Genomic DNA, 23191 nt, shown 5'->3' with positions numbered 1-23191 from the left:
ACAAGCCAGACTTCATATTCCCATTTCTCTTGAAAACATAGTACTTGCCTAGAAAAGGGCATAGACGAACACACTGTAAGGCAATCTTACCTGTAATTTTGCCATTGGCTTCTGAAGGAGGCTGCCAGTTCACAATTATGGTCCTAGGTTTTCCCTCTTTACTCACAACTGTTACATCTTTAGGTGGAGAAGTAGGAACTACAAAATAACAATACTCACAATAATTCCTATGCATTTCAATATAATTCACATTTTTCCTTTATAAAGCACAATAAAGGTATAAGACAAAAAAGATAAAGTCTGAGGGCTTCAGAGAATTCACTGTGAAATAGTTCCATTAAAAAGAATATGCAGAGGGCCGGGGTTGTGGCTCAGTGGTAGAGTGCTTGCCTAGCATGCATGAGGCACTGGGTTCGATTCCTGACCTCACATAAAAATAACAACAAATAAAATAAAGGTTAAAAAGAAAAAGGATATGCAAGGACTGGGGTTGTAGCTCAATGGTAGACTGCTTGCCTGGCATGTGTGAGGCACTGGGTTTGAGTCTCAGCACCACATATAAATAAATAAAAATAAAGTTCTATCAACAACTAAAAGAAATACATTAAAAAAAAAAGAATATGCAGGGGACTGGGGATGTAGCTCAGTGATAGAGAGGTTGCCTAGTATGTATGAGGCACTGGGTTGAATTCTCAGCACCATATATAAATAAAATAAAGGTCCACTGACAACTACACACACACACACACACACACACACACACACACACGAGAATATGCAAAGTACCAAAGAGAAACACTACACTGTGAGGATATACAACTGGTATCTTGGCTGGGGTCAGGGATATATAAGATAAGTAGAGAAAGCAAATGATGTTTGTACCAAGTACCCATTATGTACCAGGTATTGTATAAACAGTATACGACTTAATATTTACAACAACCTTGACAGGTGGCTCTATTTCTATTTTAAAGGTCAGGACACCAAATGAGAGAAGCTGTATAATTTACTCAAGATAACTTTCTTCCCCTAGGTTTGTATTACTTTTGTTAGAATATTTTTAAGTGTAAGATAATTTTCTCTCTCACAAATGACTTTTAGAGCTATATTTCCTCAAGAATAAATGATTTAATAACTGACATTTTTCATTTAAAAGCATACTGCCAATTATTGAGATTACAGCTCTAATGAAAAGATTTTTATGCAAAAGAAAAACTAACAAAATAAAAACTGTGTCTCTTATGCTTCCATGTGAAAGCTGAAAATTCAATGAACTAGTAGGAAAATGAAAAAATTAAATACATCTGAAATTTATTCTTCTCTTCTTCAAATACAGGAATTCTAGTACAAGATGGAAGGAAGTCCATGAAATGCAAATATTCTAAGGGAAAATACAAATTTCATTTATTAGCTAATGAGTTGAAATTAAACTAAAATGAAATTCTTAAAACATTAATGAAGAAAACAAATTGAAGGCCTACTTAAACTTGTATGTACTACATTTCCAGCTCTCCAAATCCAACTCCTTTTTCTGTAGAAACAATGCAAAAGGGCCAAACCCAGTTTGTAGAGAAATTATAATGCCAGTTTTTTTTTTTTTTTTTTTTTAATTCTTATATAGGACAGAAAGACTTTCCATGCTAGGAATGCCCAAAGGGAAGTAGAAAGGTAGGCCTAAAAGAAGAAAAAAGCAAACAGAATCTCAAACCTGGACAATCTGCTCTCTCCTTAATTTGCTTAGTTATCTCTTCTCTGTCATGTGGACTTACAAACAAAAACCCAAAGGATATTTCAGTGAAAACATTTTACAAAGACACTAATTGTTCAAGAAAGCTTTGGGTCATCCAGTGAAGTGTTTGGGTTCTAACAAGCATGGCTTTGCAACTTGTTTGGTCAAGGACATGTCACTTTATTTTTTCAACTTTAATTTACCAGTAAAGCAGCATTAATGACAATAAGCTTTTGTATCTACCCCAGGCTTTATGATTCACTACGTGCTTTCCCATCTGTTCCTCATTTTACCCTACAATTACCCTATAAAGTAGGAAAGGCAGAATAATTCCTCATTTGGAATGGAAGAAACTGAGATTCAGAGAGATGGGATGACTTGCTCATGATCACACAGTCAGCAGATGGTTGACCTGGGATGGGATGCAAGTCTTAATTCCTAAAATCTAGCAAATTTTGCATTATATTATCTTGCTTTTGGCTAGTATTCTTGCAGTGACAAAAAAAAAAATCATCTGTTGAAATAGCAAATCCTATTCCAAAGGTAGTTGGCTGGTCACTGTGTTCTGTAAATATATCATTTCATATACTTAGTTCTTTCCTTGGGGAATAAAAGCAGGTGATGAAAAGTATCATGAATTGGAATGTGGCACAACATGAACTTCCATTAGCTTCTATATTTTGCAAGGAGAAGAACTGCCATGTGATGGGGGTCCTGACAACACATACCTAATTCAAAGGTGGTCCCATGTGCTGTCATACTCCATGTGCTTGATCTTCGACCTTTGGTCACCATCACAGAGAATTCATAGAGTGTATTTGGTTTTAAACCAGTCACCAAGTAACTTAAAGTCGTTGCATTTGCATTCTGGAAAATATGAATTAGGAACTTAAAAATTAGAAATATCAATTATTATCTTTTTTCACCCAGAGCAAATATGTCAGTACCTTGTACTTGGTGTTTGCAGGGATGTTGGTTTTCCATCGAACTGTGTAGTACCGGGAGTCTGTAATCTTCTGATGTTTGGGCAGTGAGTTGTCCGCCCATGTAATCCTTATGGTGTCATGACTCAGAATGGAAGCCTGAACTCCCACTGGTGGCATCATGGGAGTGGGATCTGGCACTGGAGTGTATGGAGCATTAATAACAAATAAATCAACTTCAGAAGTGTCTGGGTAAAAAGTAATTAAAAAAGGGAAGTGGCATTTTAACATAAACAAAAATAAAAGAGAAGGGAAATGCAGGGGAGTTTAATGGAATGAAAGATGAGAAATGGAAAAAAAGAAAGAAAATCCAGAGTTAATAGATAACCATTATTCATTCAAAAGAATATTTTCACTTGTGTTTTTAATTTTTTAAAAAAAATTTTTGTAATATTGGGGACTGAATCCAAGGGTTCTCGATCATGGAGATACACCTCCAGCCCTTTTAATTTTATTTTAAGACAGAGTCTTGCTAAGTTGCTGAGGCTGGTCTCTAACTTTCCATTCTCCTTCCTCAGCCTTCTGAGTAACAGAGATTGCAGGCATGCACCACCACACTGGGTTCCTCTGTATTCTTTCAAGAAAAATTTGTAGAAAAATGTTGAGAGAAGCAGTAATTAGCCATGTTCACTACTGCATTCTATAGGCATATTAAAATGTGATTATATTAACATTTTTAAATTTTCTTAAGATTACTTGAAAATTCTACCTCCTGTTCAAAAAAGAACATGAAAAGACAAAAATTGGTTTTAAAATCAAGGATATAATTTCTGAACAAGCAGCACACAGCTCATGGTATGTTTTGAGATTTCAATAAATATGGCTGAATTTGAGGACATGAGTTATCAGTGCTAATCACTCCATATGTAAAGGTCCTACTCTCAAATCTTAGTCCTGAATGTCAGTCAGCCAATGGGTCAGTTTCAGACCTGCTGATATCTTGAGTCTAGAGGCTATATGGCAATAATGGCTCACAGCTGAATAAAGCAAAATGAACTTGTGGCCATTCCTCTTCCCTGAGGAAAGGTAAGCCAGACTATTGCCTACACATTCTACAGCAAAGCCAGAGAACAATTCGGTGATGAAGCTCCATCAGTTAAAGGAAATGTTATGGTTATTATGGGTTCAAGTTACACAGCTTTCATGAACTTTAGAAATTAGAATATTCTGAAGAAAAGTAAAGTCTATTCTCATGTGCTGTGTCGATGTAATGCACATATTCTCTGTCGCTGCAAACCAGGCCAGAATGAGCAGAAAAGCATCAAGGACCATGAGAGAGGGCAATACAAGAAGCTCCCTTTGGGCTTTCTCAACTTTTTGTTAGGTTTGTCAAGTATATACATACTATTTTAAGTTCAGATTTTAAAATGGGTTTCCCATATAGTTATGGTGTCTAGTCCTTCCTATAACCCAAAATCTGAAACAACACAGGGCTTATGAATAATTGTCATATTAAAGTAATAGTCTCCATGTGTGTATTTCCTGTACAATGAAGACTAAAAATAACAGAGGAGCAGCAGACATTATAGTCAAGGGCTTCGTTCAAAGACTGTCAGGACACATAATAATTTATTACAGAAAATGCACTTTCAGGTACAGAAATCATTAGAATTCTTAGAGAAATTTTCTTCTTATATGTATTAACTATTGAAAAAGGTCAGTGGGTTCAATGATTTAGGAACATTTCCTTGTATGTTTCTAGCCAGCAGACTATTTTTAAGCCACATAAAAGAAAATAATTTCATTTAAGAAAGAAGACTACTTATTTAAATATTCTCTTTTGTCCTTATTTTTTTCTTTTCTTGAATACTAAAACTATTTGTAGAAGAACTTGTAGGCACACAGTAGAAGACAGGACAGTGCTACCAAACAAGTAGTAATAATGTTGGTCTGAAGCAGAAGCTTGGAAAAAAAACAAACAAACAGGAGTGGGGGTTATAGAGATGATCTTTTAAAAGACTATTGCCAAGTCTGTGTTATTATGCAGAGCATCTGAAAGACACAGCAGACAATACTGAGTCAAACATGTGGGCAACAAATGGAAAAAAGCATTTCTAGAAAGAAATTCTTTTGTTTTCAATACTTTTTAAAAAATGAATGATTTTAATATATTTACTTCAATAAACTTTCTCATTCAGAATCTAAATTAGATGTTTTATATAGCTATAGTAAGTACATTATTTATAAATGGGTAATTCAAATTAAAACAATGAATATTTGATTCCTTATAATTAATGTATAACTGATCAAATGGATAGTGCCTCTGACTTTATACCTTTTACATAAATATTAAACATATGAAAGGTCCATAAAAATATTTTCCCAATGAACTAGGATAACTAGTAAAGCAAATGTTGGCTTCACCAATCACATACATTTACTGCAACTATTAGTAATCTATATAACTCCCTTAGAGATACAGAGGTCCTTTCGTTTTTTTTTTTTTTTATTCATTTTAGCTATAACCAACATGCCTGAAAAATGAAAATTCACTTTTAATTCTCTCAAAACTAGGCCTGTGATTTATAGATCCTGACACATTAAAGATGTGCACATATCTACAAAGAATGACTCACACAACAAATTTAATATTTTCCAACAAAGAAAACAAGAATCAATAGAACTTTCTATGTTAAAAGCTTACCTTCCCATTTGAAGTCTGCACCTAAGCTGCCATGTTCCTTCCACAAATACCTATCAGTAGGCTTCATGCCAATGTTCTACAAAAGCTACTGGTAAAAAGTGCTGACAAAGAGAGACAGAGAGGATATCCTACCTGTGTGAGGCCTGGTCACAGCACTTTCATACAAGGGGATGCCTTCACCCACGTTGTTAAATGCTTTCAGGGTAATCACATAGTGAGAGCTTGGATCTGAGAGATTCAAACAAACAAGCCAAAATCAGTTTTAAAAATCCCCACTAATGAATTTAAAAAATTCAAAGATGATTATGCACAATTTTAACTGTGGAGGAATTAAAGACTAAAATTTTTTATAGGGGATTATTTTGGGATGTTAGAGATATACAGATGGAAGCATACATAGTACATTGAAACTAGCCAAGTCAACTTCTTGGATTTAATTCCAAGAGTAAAATCTGTACTTGAATCCTCTTGGCCTCTTAATATGTTTTAGTAATATTCATTGTATGGTGGAGGGCTTAAATGAGAATGAGAAAATAGGATTTTCATGTGTTGGAAGCATATAGGTGGAGCTTAAAATCAACCTCTTTCCCTTCCCTGAAGGACACTGAATGGAACAGTAAAGGTAGAGAAGCAGGAGATAAACTTCTGAATGTCCTCAACACTCTAGGGGACTTCCAAATCCAGAAAGGTCAAAACCTTATGTAGTCATCATGCAGACTTCTAGGTTGGACAAAATATGGCTCAGGGTTTTGTGTGCTGGGAAGTGATTTTGCATGAAACACTCTCTCTAGAGGATCATGCAAAATACTACTAATAAGACTTAGAAAAGAGGGGGCATTAAATAGGTGGAATGGCATTCACTCTTACTGGTTAGAAATCAGGGAGATTCTAATTCATCACATTCCTGATCCAGGCAAGGTTTAGTATGGTTATTTCAAAAGCCCACTTTCAAAAATGAAGAACTGGATTCCATTGAAGTGTTCCAGACAGAGAAACTGACTTATTCCACTCACTTCTGGCAGAGTTTGGCAATGTTCTAAAGTGACCATACCTCACATGGCCTGTGTTATTCCAAAAGCTTAAAATAGCTAATTTGTTTTGGGACTCACCCACCTACTCTCCAGATAATGGGCAATATGTGGAGGAATCAAAGACTAAAATTTACATGTCACACAGAAATGACAACAAATGGAATCAATAAGACTCGTTACTTGACTGGCAAGGAAAAAGTGGTTTGGACAACACAGTAAACAGGGAGGGATGTCATTCGCTGAGACTGGGACAGGGGCAAAGCAAACATGATACACAATTCCAAGGCTTAATCTACATCTACTTTCCACTTTCTATGTATTTTCATTTGTTTTGATTATCTTGTGCCAATTAACTGTTTTTTTAAATTTTTATTGTTGGTTGTTCAAAACATTACATAGTTCTTGACATATCATATTTCACACTTTGATTCAAGTGGGTTATGAACTCCCATTTTTACCCCGTATACAGATTGCAGAATCACATCGGTTACACATCCACTGATTTACATATCGCCATCCTAGTGTCTGTTGTATTCTGCTGCCTTTCCTAATTAACTGTTTTGATTAACTGCAAATACATATCTCTAGTCGCAACCTTTGTGATTATCAGACCTCTATCTTCGACTGTTTGGCATCTCCTCTTAGATGTCTCAAGTCTTACTCTCTTCCTTCTTCCCTTTCTCTCCTCACCTGACTTGCTTCAGTGTTCCCTAGTTAAGCAAATGGCAATGCTACCAACCCTGAAATTCAAGTCAGAAATCTGGCAGTCATTAACACCTTCCCCTCTCTCAGCAAATAATCATGTCTTGTTGATTCTACCTGTCTCTCACTCTTCTTCCCTCTTTCTCAGTGCTCCATCTTTCCTGGTCACCTTTTCATTCTGTGAGCTCTCTTCCACCACTGTTTCAATGCTGGATGGATCCCATCTCATCCTTTCTCTATATCCAGAAAAGCCTATTCATATAGTGGTTAGTTTCTCTAGCTACATAGCTTGCAACACTCCATTTCTCTTCCTCATTATTATGAACACTTTTAGTTTTTTTAATCATTTTATTTCTAAACTATAACCACGTCTGCCTGGTTCTTGGCTCTATTTCTAGCCAGTGTCTGGAATAGTTGGTGCTCATTAAAAATTTGCTGATTGATTGACAGGTTTTGGGGAAAAGATACTAAATGTAAATTTTGGCTAGGTGCAGGTATGGATGTGGAGCTCAGGGGAGGGTTCTAGTCTGATAGAAGAAGATGTAAACCTCTTTACTTCTGACTTGCTCCTCTTATTCAACATTATATTCATCTTATATCTAACAAAAGTAGTTCAAACTTATTTTACTTTATGCCAAGTTAATTTTGTTTTTGGTACTTCTCTATATATTCTCTTTTCAATTGGAGTCTACTTGTTTACTTCATTTCCTATCTTTGTTTTAAACACCACCCTGGATCAATCTTTCAAGCCCTGCTCTATTGTGCCTTGCTAGCTCTCCCTTCCCTCAACATGTTTCAATTTAAACTCATAATTTCTTGTGTTTACTTTTGTTCTCTTTTTAGACTGAAAGCACATGAAGGTCTAGGACCATGTCCTGTGAGTGCATTGCAAAGGATTTTCATTTTAGCAGTTTTATAAAGGAAATAGTAGGAGACTGGTCATCACAGGGATATTTTTTATTGTTGTTGCACAGCAAAGCTTTTGTGGGGGGGGGGGGCTTTTTTTTTTTTTAGTAGATTAAGTTGCTGCTTATTTTCTAACAGAAACGATGAAGGTAAGTAGTTATCATCCATTTGAAGTTGTTCTTAGGAAACATGTTTACAAAGCAATGATTTGAAAAAAAATTTCATCAGGGAAGATTCTGAGTTAAAAGACAAGTCTTTCAAAAGAAGATAATGATAATCCAATTTGGAAAATTATACTTAGCTAGTTCAATTCAATTTTATTATGAAATATTAATATTTCTGAAATTCTCTTGCTTTAAAATCAACCATGAGGTCTGAGTAACAATAAAATATATACCAATTTCACTGTACATTAAGTTTTGATAAATTTACATACCTGTGAAATCACTCCAAGTAGTTGTGTCCTTGTAGTTAACTGCTACCCCTCCCAGTTTCACAAAATCACTGATATTGCTTGGTAGCAATATCAGTTTTGCTTATCTTGTAATTTCATAAAAATGTAATAACACAGGATGTACTGTCTTCAGTTTGACCTTTTGCTCAGCATAATCTTTGTAAGGCTAATTTTTTCCATATTTTTTATTGGCGTATTAGAGTTATGAGACTCATTTCTGTTGTTCATGTGTATTGACAATTTCTTTTAGTTACTGAGTAGTATTCCATCACTTGTATATAGTGCAATTTATCATTTACTAATTGGTAGAAATTTGTATCATTTCCCCTTTTGAGCTATTATAAGTAAAGCTACCATAAACAGTTTTGTTTGCTTTTATATAGACAGGAGTTTTTATTTCTTAAATGAAATATCTATAACTAAGATTGCTAGTTTGTATACTTAAATTCATTAGAGAACTCCAACTATTTTATGAAGTGGTTATACTATCAGACATCTCTAATAGCAAGCATGGAAGCAAGCTCTGCATCCCTGCTGATATTTGGTGTTGTTGGTCAACTTTAGTGAATGTGTAGTGATACTGCATCATGGTGTATTTCTTTGATGATTAATGATGCTGAGCATCTTTTCATGTACTTACTGTCCACTGGCATAGTACCAGTCCAAATCTTCTATCCACTTTTTTTTTAATTGGGTTTTCTTACGGAGTTCTAAGAATTTTTATATATTGTAAACTCAAATTCTTTGTCAGATATTTGAATGGCAGGTATTTTCTCCAAGTCTGTGGCTCATCTTTTCATTTTATCTTTCCAAAAGTACAAGTTTAAAATTTTGATGAAGTCTATTTTATTAATTTTTGATATCATTTACTTTTAAAAAATTATTTACTTTTATTAATTTTTTTTTTACTTTTAGTAAATTAAATTTTTAGACTTGTATTTACTTTTTTGCATCATAAGAGGTCCTTGACCACCCCAAGATCATTAAAGTTTTTTCCTATGTTTTCAGCTAGAAGGTTTATAGTTTTAACTGTTACGTTTAGGTCTGTTTTTGTGATTGGTATAAGACAAAGGTCAAAGTTCCTTTTCCTTCTTGTACTGATATCCAATTATTCCACACCTTTTGTTAAAAAGACTATCCTTTTCTTGGGGCTGGGGTTGTAGCTCAGTGGTAGAGTGCTTGCCTAGCATGTGTGAGGCCCTGGGTTTGATCTCAGCACCACATAAAGACAAATAAATAAAACAAAAGTATATTTAAAAAGATTAAACAAACAAAAAAGACTATCCTTTTCTCACTGAACATCTCAGTACGTTTGTCAAAAATCATCTGACCACATACATAGGGATCCATTTCGGGACTCTACACTGTTCCACTGATCTATAGTATTTATCTTTACACTAATACCACACTGTCCCCATTACTGTGACTCAAAAAGTCATCATGAAATCATCAAGTAGTATGATTCCTTTTTTGTTTTTTCCAAAAAATTTTAGCTATTCTTGTTTCTTTGCTTTTTCATGTAAGTTTCTGAATCAACTTATCAATTTCCATAAAAAAGCATACTGGAAGTTTCCTTAGGATTGCACTGGAAAGAAATCCATCTTAGTAATACTATCTTTTCATCAATGAACATCTTCATTGGCATTTTAATTTCTCCCAGCAACGTCTTTCTAATTTTCAGTATAGAAATCATTCACATATTTTGTAAATTTATTCCTGTTTCATATTTTTATGCTATGTAAAGGTATGATTATCTAAATTCCAATTTCTAATTGTTTATTAATGGTATATGGGAATATAACTATATTTATATATTGACTTTGTATCTTGTGACCTTGATTAGTTCACTTATAATCTTAGTAGACTTTTTGTATATTCTTAAGGATTTTCTACTTTAGTGAGTATGTAGAATGCTCAGATATTTGTTTCTAAATATTATTTTTCCATAAAAGAAAAAAGTGATCCTTGGAGAAATGGCTGATTCTGGGGCTGAGGCTGGGAAAATATCAGATGAGTTTGGAGCATGTTTCTGTGTCAAAAAGAAAGTGCTTAGGGGCTGGGGTCCTGGCTAAATGGTAGAGCGCTCGCCCAGCATGCATGAGGCACTGGGTTCAATCCTCAGCACCATATAAATGTAAAATAAAGATATTGTGTCCACCTAAAACTTAAGAATAAATATTTTTTTAAAAAAGAAAGTGCTTAAAGAAAGAAGGGAGGTGTGAAATGGACATTGGAACCATTGGCTATTCATTCTCCATGGAGGCAAAAGAAAGATCTTCCTTGTTATAAACTAAGGAACAAACACGGAAGAACTATGGAATCAGAAAATCACCACTATAGAAACACCAGAGTAATAATTGGTACTACAGTGCAACAGATGCGATCACGGACCAGAAAATGATATTTTTCTTTTGTTGTAAGGGGCATAGTGAGAAAAGTTCCAAATGTGAATAAAGTCTCTAGACTTTGTCTCAATGTTAATTTTCTGATTTTGATAACTGGGTTTATGTTAGAATAATGTCATTTTTAGGAGCTGCATGTCAAAACTATTAATGGGAGAGTTTTCAGGTTTGCAACTTACTTTCAAATGGTTCAGGGGAAAAATATGTATACACAGGAAGACAGAAGGATAAAGCAAAGGTGGCTAAATGTTAAACACTGGTGAATCTGTGTGAAGCATATATAGGAATTCTTTGTACTGTTTTGTAATTTTTCTATAAAACTAAAATTATTATGCAATAAAAAGTTAAATAGAACGACACAATGTGCACAATTATGTCCTTTACTCAGCAAACATACCCAGATTTTCAATGGTGTAATAGCGCTGTTTATAGTCCACTTTGATAGTCTGGGCATGAGGGCTGCCAATGCCATAACCAATGGCATAACCTCTGACCACAATGTTCTGATTCTCTGGAGGAGTCCAGCTTACTACAATGCTCGTGACAAGCGGGCGGACATGAAGAGAGCTAGGCACTTCAGGAACACGAGTTTCTGGGAAGGAAAGTAGAAAAACAAGATGAGATCCACTTTACTGTAGAATATTTTACCATCTTTGGGGAATGGTGTTCAGCCTCCTGCCAAACTATTTGGGGATAAGTGTTCCCCTATTTGGGGTCAAGAGTTCAAAGAGAACCTGCAACGTATAGTGAAATGTGGCTTATGGTTTTAAATGCATCCAAAACAAAACCTTAATAGACCTAAATACAAGATACTGGAATATTATATGGAAGGAAGACAAAGATTCAGAACGTCTTCCTGGTAGAGAAAAATAAGTTGCCTTTCAATATTTTCCCATCCTTTGCTCTACATCCCACTGCCAAACTTTACTAAGTATAAAGAGAAAGAAAACATCAAGCAATTAAAAGCCTGCTGTGATTAGGTGATTAAGCAACCCATAATGGCAATGGTACCAATTATTTACTTTCCTAAATAATCTATAGGTCAGAAAAAATGGAATTTGAGATTCGAAATTGACTCAGTTGCTAGGAGACTTACAGGATTTTAAAGAGTAGCAATTCATAATATCTTTCACATGTATTACTTCAAGGCATAAATTACCACCTTAACTTAAAAACTAGTAAATTGAGTTTTGGAAAGAAAATGAAGGTCTTTTGTCTCCCAAGTTTGACACCTGCCATAACTACACACAGCCACATGAAGTAATTTATTGAATAAACAGGTAAGAAAAAGGACAAGTTGTCCAGAACTAGGAAAATGGGAAACCACAATTCAGATAAAGGTACAATTGATGTGGCTCAGCCTTAAATTTTAGATTATTCATCTACTATTTAATGGCAGTGGTAAAAAACAAACAAACAAACAAACACACCCAGATAAAGCATCTGTATGCTTTTATTTGCTCTCTTCTGCTGGAGGAGTCCAGCTTACTACGATGATGCTCGATGCTCCTGACTAGCAGGCGGACATGAAGAGAGCTTAAAGGAATAGTTCTCTAAAAGCTACTAGGGCAGGGGGTGGGGTGGGTAGGGAATCAATTCCAGGAATCTTGCTGCTTTATAGGAATGACAATAGTATAATACATTCAAGTTCAGAGATTTAAGTCAAAGTGGCTTTCCAATCTGACTCACTGACTACATTTCATACCTAGCAAGTGTTGGTACTGACAATTATTTGATCTTACCATCTAAGTCACTTTCAAATGTTTCAGCAGACAGCCAGTCAGTTGCCGGGCCTGTACCATTGACTGTTAAAGCAGCTACTCGGAAATTGTATTCAGTCCCCCGATCAAGACCTGAGACCCAAACGACAAAAAATAAACAAACAACAAACAGGCTGAAACAAGAGCCTTGGAAAACAAAAGATCAATAATCTTTCAGTAAAGCAAATATCTCACCCATTAACTCAGTTCATAGCTTGATAAAGTTTAACACAGAACAGTAGTGCACATCTTCACAGTAAAGGCTGAATGAAGCTTGCACACCCATGAGAAAAAAACAAAAATGACTAAAGATCCTAGTAGATAAGAGATTTTTGTTTAGGATCTTGAAGGTACCTTAGAGATCATTAACTGGAATCCCTTAATTTTCTTAGAAAGAAATGTAAGGCCAAAGATAATCAGAGTTATTACAAAGAAACAAAGTCAGCTGGTTCAGAAGATAACGAAAACCCAGAAAAGAATGTTAAGATATAACTCCTATCAGGTTACCTCTGGTCTTGTAACACTCCTATAACCTTAGCAGAAAAATTTTAAACATCAAATATGGCCTAGAAATCTGTTTCTCAACAAATAACTGTCCATATGTATTTTTATTAGGCAAAAGAAGGAAAAAAAAAACTTTCTATTATAGAACTTTTAATTTACTACCAGTTAATAAAGTATAAGATTTACTAATGCACTAAATACAACAAAGATCCATATATAAACATCTACTCTTCAAAACAGGCCAACAGTTAATAATATAATTTTTCATACATTTATGCATACATTTTTAGAGGACTTAAATTTGATATTGTGATAGGCCTTATAAAGACATAAAAATTACTGTGCTTCTCCATATTCAAATATTGGGATCTTTGGAAAACATCACAGTTCAGAAATTTCAAAGACACACTGAGAATGTAACTTGGCCTAGATGCAAGATATGCCCTGGCTCAGTTAACCAATCTTGGCACACGGTTTGGAAGGAGAGACAGAAGGTTTTATCCATTTTGAATCTGTTTGCCCACAAGACAGCAGAGACAGAAAGAGGAATAAAATGGCTAGGTCCAAGTCAATTTTCTTCCCTGCCTTTATCTCTGTACACAATGAACCAGAAAGTGCTAGAGCTGGCTACACATGAGATAACAGCCTGGATTACTAGCAGACATGGCTCAGTTAAGATCCTGAAAGAACTGAAGTAGTCATATTATTATTTTCTGCCTTTTTGAGAATTAGAATACATGAGAGATAGCATGAGAGAGAAAGGTATATGTAAAGAGGACAAGATGGGTTAGGATTGTGTCTCAGTGGTAGAGCACTTGCCTAGTATGTATGAGGCCTGGGGTCCGATCCTCATCACCACATAAAAATAAATAAACAAATGAATGAATGAATGAATGAATGAATGTATCCACCGGAGCTCTTCACCAGAAAGGACCTAGGAGGACCTGAGGACCTGGATGGTGCTGATGCCTTTCTGACTGACCAAGAGGATGAGGAGCTGAAATCCCCAAGAATGAAGAGCACAGGGGACAGAAGAGAAGCTAAAGTGGACTTGAAGCGGGTCCATAAGCGTAGAAAGGTGAGCTGTTACCTCTGGCTGCACTGCCAGTTTGTGCCAGAAGCAGCTTTCTCTAGTTGTGGTTTTGGTTTGTTTGAAATCTCAAGCTAATAATGTGTAAGTAAAGTGGGAGCCAGAGCCACTCTGGGGGGCAGGAGGGAGGGCAGCTGGCCCTCAGCCTGGATCTCTGGAGGTTCTGCCCATGTGCTGCAGCACAGAAACCTGGCAGAAGGGGCTCAGCTTTTACGTGCCCCTTCTTCTGCTATGAGGCAAGAGCCACAAGGGTGGAACTGCATGTGCTGCCCTTTCCCCGGCTCCATGCAGTGCTGCCTGACCATCAGTATAGGGCAACCAAGGCAGAAAGGCTGGCTGCTCAGGCTAGTGGGGGCCAGGGTGGTACGGAGCCTCCCTGGGGATCAGAAGCATCCATAACCAAATGCTCTGCTGTACCATAGAAGCACCTGCACTCACTGACCAAGAAGCTCAAGAACCATCACCACAAGCCCAAGAGCTTTGGCTCCTTCAAGCAGTCGGGTTAATAAAGGTTGTGGGGCCAGCTTTCGGTTCCTTGGAACTCTTAAAAAAAAAAAAAGGCCAAGAGTTCCTCTACCCCTAAGTAACTGACAGAACAAAACTAAAGTATATAATACATGTTTAAAGATATGACAAAATGTGTTAAGTACTATCACAACAATTACTTCTGGCTAAAACATAATCATAAAACTTATTACTTAGGGGGCTGGGGTTGTGTTTCAGTGGTAGAGCGCTCGCCTAGCATGGGCGAAGCATTGAGTTCAGTCTTCAGCACCACATAAAATAAATAAGTAAAATAAAGGTATTGGGTCCAACTGCAACTAAAATATTTAAAAAAAAAATCTTAGTACACAGGATCTTGGTAATCCATATTGTTCCTTAGTACTTCAAGCTTTAAGTTACATTTCAAGATCCCTGTTTTTGTTCACCATTATATATCCAGTACCAGATCATGAAGATTAAATGTTGTTCATCTTGTGAATATTTGGACCATGCTTAAAAAGAACAGCTGTTTTTATTTGATAGGGAATTTTAGAGATGCTTAATATGGTCGTAGATTTGAGTATGGTCTGAGCAGATTCCACCCTACCCTCTCCTTCATTAGTTTAGTAATGCCTAGATTCTGTCCTCCTCAACTACATGTGGCTCAGACAGAGTCACCTTCTTTTTTCTCAAGATCCTCCTACAGAGAAACCTTACTTAGGCAAACTATACTAAAGAAACTACCCATGACAGAATTTTCTAAAAATTCTATGGTAGTGGGGCTGGGGATGTGGCTCAAGTGGTAGCGCGCTCACCGGGCATGCATGCAGCCTGGGTTCAATCCTCAGCACCACATACAAACAAAGATGTTGTGTCCACCGAAAACTAAAAAATAAATATTAAAAAAATTCTCTCTCTCTCTCTCCTCTCTTAAAAAAAAACTTTAAAAAAAATTCTATGGTAGCAAATATGATTATTGCATTGCTGCAGCTATTCATAAACATTCTTGCAGACCACTAAAACATAAATGCAGTCAATGTTATTATAAAAATTGTTTTGTAAACCTCTGTTACAACTAGATTAAGTGGAATAATTTCTATTCTTATATATATTCTGTTTTACTTTTTCAGATTACAAAATAGCAACATATGCACTCAAAAAAGAAATGTGGAAAATACAAGGAAAAAAACAAAAATCAAACATAATTTTACCATTAAGAAATGGTGGAATCTATAAGGTGTTTTCATTAAATTATATCAAGTCTATTTTCTATTAAATTAAATCAAGTGACTATTAAAATTTGGGGGAACCATTTTTTATTTATGTAAGCCAACAGCTCAGAACACTTCTTAGACTAATATAATTCAATGTCTGAAAATGACATTACTTCTTAGCTTCTGTCTATATGCAAAACAGCTTACCTTCGATCAGCTGAGACAGTTGTGTCCCAGTAACCAAAGTTTCAGTGACATCACTTTTTCGGGAGGCCTTTCGGTAGCGAATCTTGTAGCCAGTAATCTGCCCATTCTGTGTGGCTGGAGAAGGTGGCTGCCAGTGAATCATAATACTCTGGGAAAGACAAGATTATATAGGGAAAAGACTGAACATATTGAAAGGTTGGTCCTAACTGTTTTATTATTAACCACTCAAAAATACTTCTTATTTTAAAACTTCCAGTGGCAAAATGGGGAGAATATAATTTCAAGTAGTGCACTCTGGACCAGTGATCTCTGGGCATTTTGTCAGAATGAATATGTTGGTCAAAAATTCCAGAAAAAAATTCAGAGGGAAAGTATAAGAGGTCAGAAGCACATTGATTAGGAAGTAAACTGTTGTTAGATATAATTTTTTTTTTTTTTGCACTAGAAATTGAAACCAGAGGCACTTAATTACTGGACCACATCCTCAGCCCCTTTTTATTTTGGGAAAGGCTTTTGCTAAGTTGCTTAGGCCCTTACTAAGTTGCTGAGGCTAGCTTTAAACTAGCATCCTCCTGTCTCAGTCTCCCAAGCTGCTGGAATTACAGGCATGCACCACCACCCCTGGCTGTATAAGATTTTTTTTTCTGTCTCCATTGCAAAATTGCTGAAGTTAAACAATTTCTATCTAAAACTCTTCAAAAAGGGGCTAGCTGATTGTTTCTTCAAGAAGGAAAGAGTTCTATGGTACTTAAGAAAGGACCATTTCATTTGTCTATGGATCCTAGAAGGGGCTGTGGGCCTCTGAGAGGCATGCATAGCTTTACATGTAGTGAACTGACCAGGGACAGTATGGACAGACACAATCAAACCTATGTGTCTGCCTGTAGTTCACACTGGGCTTGTCTCACAGGACTACAGAACCATGTCATCATAAACAATTTATTTCCTTCTGCTGCATTACTAAGGCTTTAGTTGGTTAATATTGAAAATGTTAAGCTTACATAAAAATAGCAATTTATTTGCAGGAAGGCTAAAAATGCATTGGCATTAGAGAAAGAAAGTAAAGTTAAATGGAATAAATGAGTTGGGTCCTATGACCAACTTTACTGGCAAATGTAATATTTATGTTACTTCGTTTCTTTGCTTGATTATGAGTATTTTCAATTATGTTCTAATTTAATTGGTTAGTATTTTTTAAAAAGCAAAATGATTATCATAGCATTGGCATTTATTGTTCTGGTGATTTCCCATGTAACCTCCCCCTCTGTAAGCACCTGAGGCTCAGTAGTATACCAGTAAAGTGAATGGCAGAATTACAAAGTTTTACCTTTGAATTTCTAACTTCTAAGGATAGATTCTGAGGAGCAGCACTGGGAACTGAACAAGAAAATAAAATAAAATCAAAAGTTAATTACATACACATCACCCATTATGTGATTGTTCTTGGCTAGACTTCACACAACCATTATGTACCTCAAACATTGACTATGTGACCAGAAGGTTTCAACCTACTTGCCAATAATGCCGTCATGCTGACAATCACAGGGGGATGAGGTGTGGCCGTGTTTGCTTAATTTTTAAAAATAAGACACTTTCATGTGAGCATGCACTGTATATTTCAGAATGTACAGTGGCTCTACACTTTTCTAGACCCTGGACTTTTCTAGACTCCAGATGTATTCTGAATCTTAAGTATATTCTTCTGAATATTTGTCTTGGGAAAGAGCCACACATTCTCTGGAACCAAGTCTAATGAATGTAGCAAGTGACTGAATTGGGTAATGACAATATGGATCAAAATGAGATGTACATAAATCAGTGAGCTTGGCTTTCTTGTGGGATTCCTAAACTGGTTTTGAAGGCAATTCCCAAGAGAGGAAGATATTTAAGCAATGACAGCTTTAGTTAAGTGAGCCATCTGGCTTCCTAAGGCAATTATGTATCAGGGAGCATGCATTTAGATGTGAGAAGTTTGGGACTATTGATTAAACAGCTGTATAACTTTAGTCCCTCACATATTAGAATATAACATGGGGGTATCTCAAAGTTTATGGACTATGTACTCTCCAGTATCTTTCTTCACAATGATTACAGTAAGCTAAAACAACAATAAACAGCTTAATTAGACTTTTCTCTACCACATTTCTTTTCTGATCCATCCAAGGGAACTTCTCTCTTCCTTTCTCTAACATTAAGTGATTAGGTATTTATGTGCCCACTGTGCTAAAGCTTCTGGAAGGCAGAGCCTTGCTTATTGTAATTATAGCTTGTGCCTCAGGCCTCAACCCAAAGATGGCTGGAGAGAGTCTGGAGTAGGAGCCAGGCACCTATGCTTTACAAACAGTACATTCATGATCCATTCATCCACTGACTCAGCTGCAGAGGCACCTAACAGAGTTGTTTGTGACTGCTGTCTTTGTCAGCATCCTTAGAGCTAAGATTTGCTACATACTCATTATAGTGCAGGTACTTAACAACAATTTCACAAAGGGGTTTCTATTACTATTTCCATCTTATAGATTAAAAAATTATAGATGAGGTTCAGGTAAGTGAACTTGCCCAAGGCATTAGTTTCAGCTGGCATAAAAACTAAGATTTGCCTTACACCAAAGTGCTGCCCTAAATCACCATGCTAAGACATACTCAGTTCCAGTAGGTTCTTGGTTGACATGACAACCCACTCAACACTGTTAAAAATTGGCTCATGTGCAGTTTAAAAAAGCCTATAATAAGCATTTTCCCCTCAATTTTTTACAAAAAATTTGACCAACTGGTTCATGCAGTTGGCTAGCCAAACTATAGTTTTTTATTTCTTTTTGCTCAACTTTGTATCCTAAAAAAGTCAAGCCCACAGAAGAGTGGCTTCTTTAGAATAGTATAATGAAAACTATATATTCTGTTCCTGGTTCACCAATTATTAATATTATGTGACATCTGCTTTACTTTTTTCACTATAAATATACATACACACAGATTTACCTATCCACATATTATTTCTGAATCATCTGAGAAGTGGCTGCAGTCACTATGATACTTCCCTCCTAAACACTTCAGAATGTATCTCCATGAATCTCTAAAGAATTAGGACAGGCTCCAATAAAACTACAATACAATGATTAAATTCAGGAAATGTAATCTTGACACAAAATATTAGCTAATAACACTTCTAATATTTAATATTGCCTAATACTGTGCAGAGCTAACATTAATTATGACAACTGTGTTCAGTATGGCTGCTTTGTCTCCAGATTCAGTCAAACATCATACTTATTTCATGTGTCTTTACTCTTCTTTAATATAGATTCTAGAATGATTCTCCATCCCACCCCCACCTTTCTCTTTCCTAAGACAAATATATTTTAAGAATCTAGGTCAGCTTTTAAAAGTAAAGAATAATTTTTTCCCCAGAACATCCTTCTATTTGGATATATCTGATTGTTTCAATTGTGTTCAGATGTGTGTTTAATATTTTGGGCAGGGACACAACAGAAGTGAGGCTGTGTCATTCTTTGTGCATCACATCAGAGGCACAAGATGTCAGTCTGTTCCTTTACTGGGGATATCAAGTTAGATCATATGCTCAAGGGAGTCAAACTATAGCTTCTAAAGCACAGATATATATACATATATATATATCTCACTGGATTTAGCTTAGTTTCATCCAACAATAGACACTTTTACTAGGGGTAATGAACTCTGAACTCTGATATTTTCTATTTTATTCTAAAAATATTTTTTAAAAAATGCTGGTCTTGACCTACTTGATCTTTTTGGCAAGCTGCAGTTTGAAAAATATAGCTCTAGATCATAAATATATATATGTATATATAACTTAGGTTAGAATTCAGTCACAGGTGAAAATGAAACTCAGAAAATACTGAGGATACAAAAAGATTTAGTAAGTAAATATGATTGCTAAGTTGAATAAGGGCAGCCTTCCAACAGCCCTGAAATGGTCTGTGGAACAAACAATCGTACTTATTTACACAGAAGACTTTGCTAAAAATATAAGCACCAAGAACCTATTTAGTACCAGACACTGTATGTTCTATGCTTTCTTGGTGCATCTTTAGAGCAACCAATGAAGTCAGTGTTATCTGCATTTTACATGTGTGGGAACGTGCTCAGAAAAGTTAAGCAGCTTGACCAAAGTCACACTACCAATAAAGGTTAGAAATAGGATTTTAGCTGAATCTTCTTTACATAATCTTACTACAATATTGCTAGGGGCATAAAGCATAGTACTTTGTTCCAAAAGAAGAAAGACTTACCATCTGACAATGTTCGAACAGCAACATCCTGTGTGGAGACTCCAGGACCATGTTTATTGTAGGCCACTACTCGGAAACTATACTCTGTATATTTTTTCAATCCATTAAGAGTGTAGGAGTGACTTGAAATATCAACATCCTTGAATAAAATAAAACACTGTTTATATATACAACTCTAGCCAAAAGAAATGCTATAAAATAATGATTAACTATACAAATTTTATATTCTTTGCACTTTTATAAATGCTATTTAATGGTTAAAGCAGATTAAAATAATTAATACTGGCAATTTACTTAGAAATATCACCTGTTGTTAAGTGACTCTTGCTGGTAAAAACTACAGAGTAAATCATGTTACAAAGAAATAGACCCTGACAACTTTGTGTTTCCTACACATCTTTTCCCCCACTTTCACTTCCCAGTCAAATAACTATGGAGTTTGAGAAATATATTACAACTCTTTATTTAAACCAATGGTTTATAAATGGCTTCATTTTATACCTGTTCTTTATCTGTTCCTTTTTCCATGTAGTACAATTTGTAATTTTGAATTTCCCCATTGCCAGACAATGGGGTTTCCCATGTGACAGTGATGGAAGTAGGAGATGTTGCATACGCTCGGATGTTAGGTGCTGGGCCAGGGAGCTGGACTGGAAAGAAGATTTCAAGACAGCGAGACACAAATGAGATTTATTGCACTCCTTAATAACCATTCTCATCAATACTATCATACTGGCCATGTTTTAGAAACAATTGGAACTAAGAAAACAACTGACTTGATTGATGTGGTATTAGGCTAATACATATATAGTAGAGTAGGAGCATGACATGATCAGATCTGTATTTAGGAAGCACATGTGAACAGTAAAGGAACAAGATTAGATAAAGAAATATTTTAAAAACAGTTATAATTTACTAAATGCTTACCAGTTAAGAATTCAGTTCTTTACATGCTTTTTTTTGTCATTTATTTTTTTGCTAACTCATAAGATGAATATTATTAGCATCCCCATTTACATTTGAGGTTTTGAAGTTAAGAACCTTTACTAAGTGATGGGAAAGTTATAGTAGTGGAACCAAATGCCAGGCACTTCCCAATTCTAAAATAAGAGCTCAAAGACATTAATAAGGAGATTGTTGCAATACTGTCAGTAGGATGCACATGATTGAAAAACTGAATTGGCGGTTGACTGATTGAGCAACTGCTGTCAAATGATGGATGGTGTACCCGAATCTTATTTGTACAATGGCTCACATATTGACCATTTCACTGTATTCTTTTTTTCTGACTGACAGATTCTAGTTCCTATTTATTCACAAATCCTGCATAGTTGCCCATGTCTACATTTCAGTAGACATCCCATATTTGAAAACAATTTCTCTGGCACTAGTGTATCTGTAACAGGCATCCATAAGATAAAATCTAACAAAATGTAAAACTGGCTTTCTTAAATAACAGCACTGCAATTTAAGATTTATTTTTCTACGGAACTAGAGGAACCTGAATATCGTTACTTGAACAGTTGTTTGCTTTATTTAGTTATGTCATGTTATTCACTTAATGTTAAGAGCATATTTTGTTCAGCCTGACAGGCAGCATTTGTAGCACTTCTGCAGCAATGGAAAACTTTCCTGTAACTTACTAAAGGGGAAGGAAAACACAACAGCTCCTAAATTCCCTTGAAATCACTTTCAATATATTCATTGGCTAAGTGCAAGCAAATACAATCCTAAAAAAGGTGCTAATGAATTCTTTCATTTCAGCTGTACAGTGACATAATAAATGGAAGAAATTTTAAGTTGGTTTATGAAGCTAAATATGCAAAATATTTTCCAAGGGCTGACTCCAACATTTATACCTCCTTCACATAAGCTGAATACCTCCAGATGAAATGCAAATCCCTCTTCATTCCCTGCTACTCGTTTGCTAAAACATGTTATAGTCTTTCTTCAACCTGAAAATATCCTCACCAGAACCTGTTGCCCCATCTACCCGTATTCTTAATTACTTTCTCTTTAACCAAACTCCCTGAACAAATGATTATGATGCCTATTTTTCTTGTGATGGCCATATTTGACAGTACTATGTATTTACTTGTCTGTCTCTGATGTCAGACTGAAGCTCTTTTGGACAAAAGTCAAGTTTTACTCTTCTTTCCATCTTGATTGCCTAATACAGTGACTGGCACATATTAAGCACCCAATAGTTACTTTTCCTTAATCTTTTCTTTCATTTCTCAATCTGTCAACAACCCTATAGTCCAGGGGTTCTCAACAATTTCACACACAAAATCTGAAATGATAATGAAAGCTGCAGATTCTTTCTATGGGAAATGTGAATGTACAGGCACCCACAAATATTTTTGTGTAGTACTCAGAAGATTCCACAGTTCCAGGATAAAACCTTGCAGTGGATCAAATCCTGTGGTCTTTCCTTCACTTTCATCATGACTCACCTTGCATGAGCATGGATAATGTTTGATCCTATTTCTGGGATTTGGGTCATACAGCTTCTTTTCTCAAGAATGCTAAGTTCAAATGCTTCAAGGTCAATCTCAGGTCTCATCTTTTCCAAGAATTCTGCCTTGACTTACTACCTTTTGAAGTAAATTTCCATATCTCTCATGTATGATGCCTGCACAAAAAAGCTTATGAAGGATAATTGAGCTTAAAATTTAGTGTAGTATTTCTGCACTTGTCTGAACGTGGATAACTGTGAAATTCAACATCCTTTCTCTGTAAGAAGAACACATTTTTTCCCTTAAATTAACTGGTGTGGATTCTGATGTCCTTGTGTTCTTGCTTCTTATC

General features: G+C 35.6%; 1 protein-coding gene across 5 annotated transcripts in view; it reads right to left on the bottom strand.

Annotated features, from left to right (window-relative positions):
• Neo1 (neogenin 1) overlaps window positions 1-23191 on the bottom strand; it is a 246988-nt gene that overhangs the window by 36983 nt on the left and 186814 nt on the right. For all 5 annotated transcript variants that reach the window (XM_071608453.1, XM_071608454.1, XM_027925907.2 and 2 more), the window contains exons 10-19: window positions 20882-21030; window positions 20381-20519; window positions 17437-17486; window positions 16110-16257; window positions 12594-12704; window positions 11249-11443; window positions 5489-5584; window positions 2677-2900; window positions 2458-2596; window positions 91-198 (exon numbers count right to left, since the gene is read on the bottom strand). In XM_071608453.1, coding sequence (XP_071464554.1) covers window positions 91-198; window positions 2458-2596; window positions 2677-2900; window positions 5489-5584; window positions 11249-11443; window positions 12594-12704; window positions 16110-16257; window positions 17437-17486; window positions 20381-20519; window positions 20882-21030 — 1359 coding nt within the window. The remainder of the gene's footprint in view (window positions 1-90; window positions 199-2457; window positions 2597-2676; window positions 2901-5488; window positions 5585-11248; window positions 11444-12593; window positions 12705-16109; window positions 16258-17436; window positions 17487-20380; window positions 20520-20881; window positions 21031-23191) is intronic.

The sequence above is a fragment of the Marmota flaviventris genome, chromosome 2 (assembly GCF_047511675.1).
Source record: "Marmota flaviventris isolate mMarFla1 chromosome 2, mMarFla1.hap1, whole genome shotgun sequence".
Classification (NCBI taxonomy): domain Eukaryota; kingdom Metazoa; phylum Chordata; class Mammalia; order Rodentia; family Sciuridae; genus Marmota; species Marmota flaviventris.
This window is presented reverse-complemented; position numbering and strand designations above follow the sequence as displayed.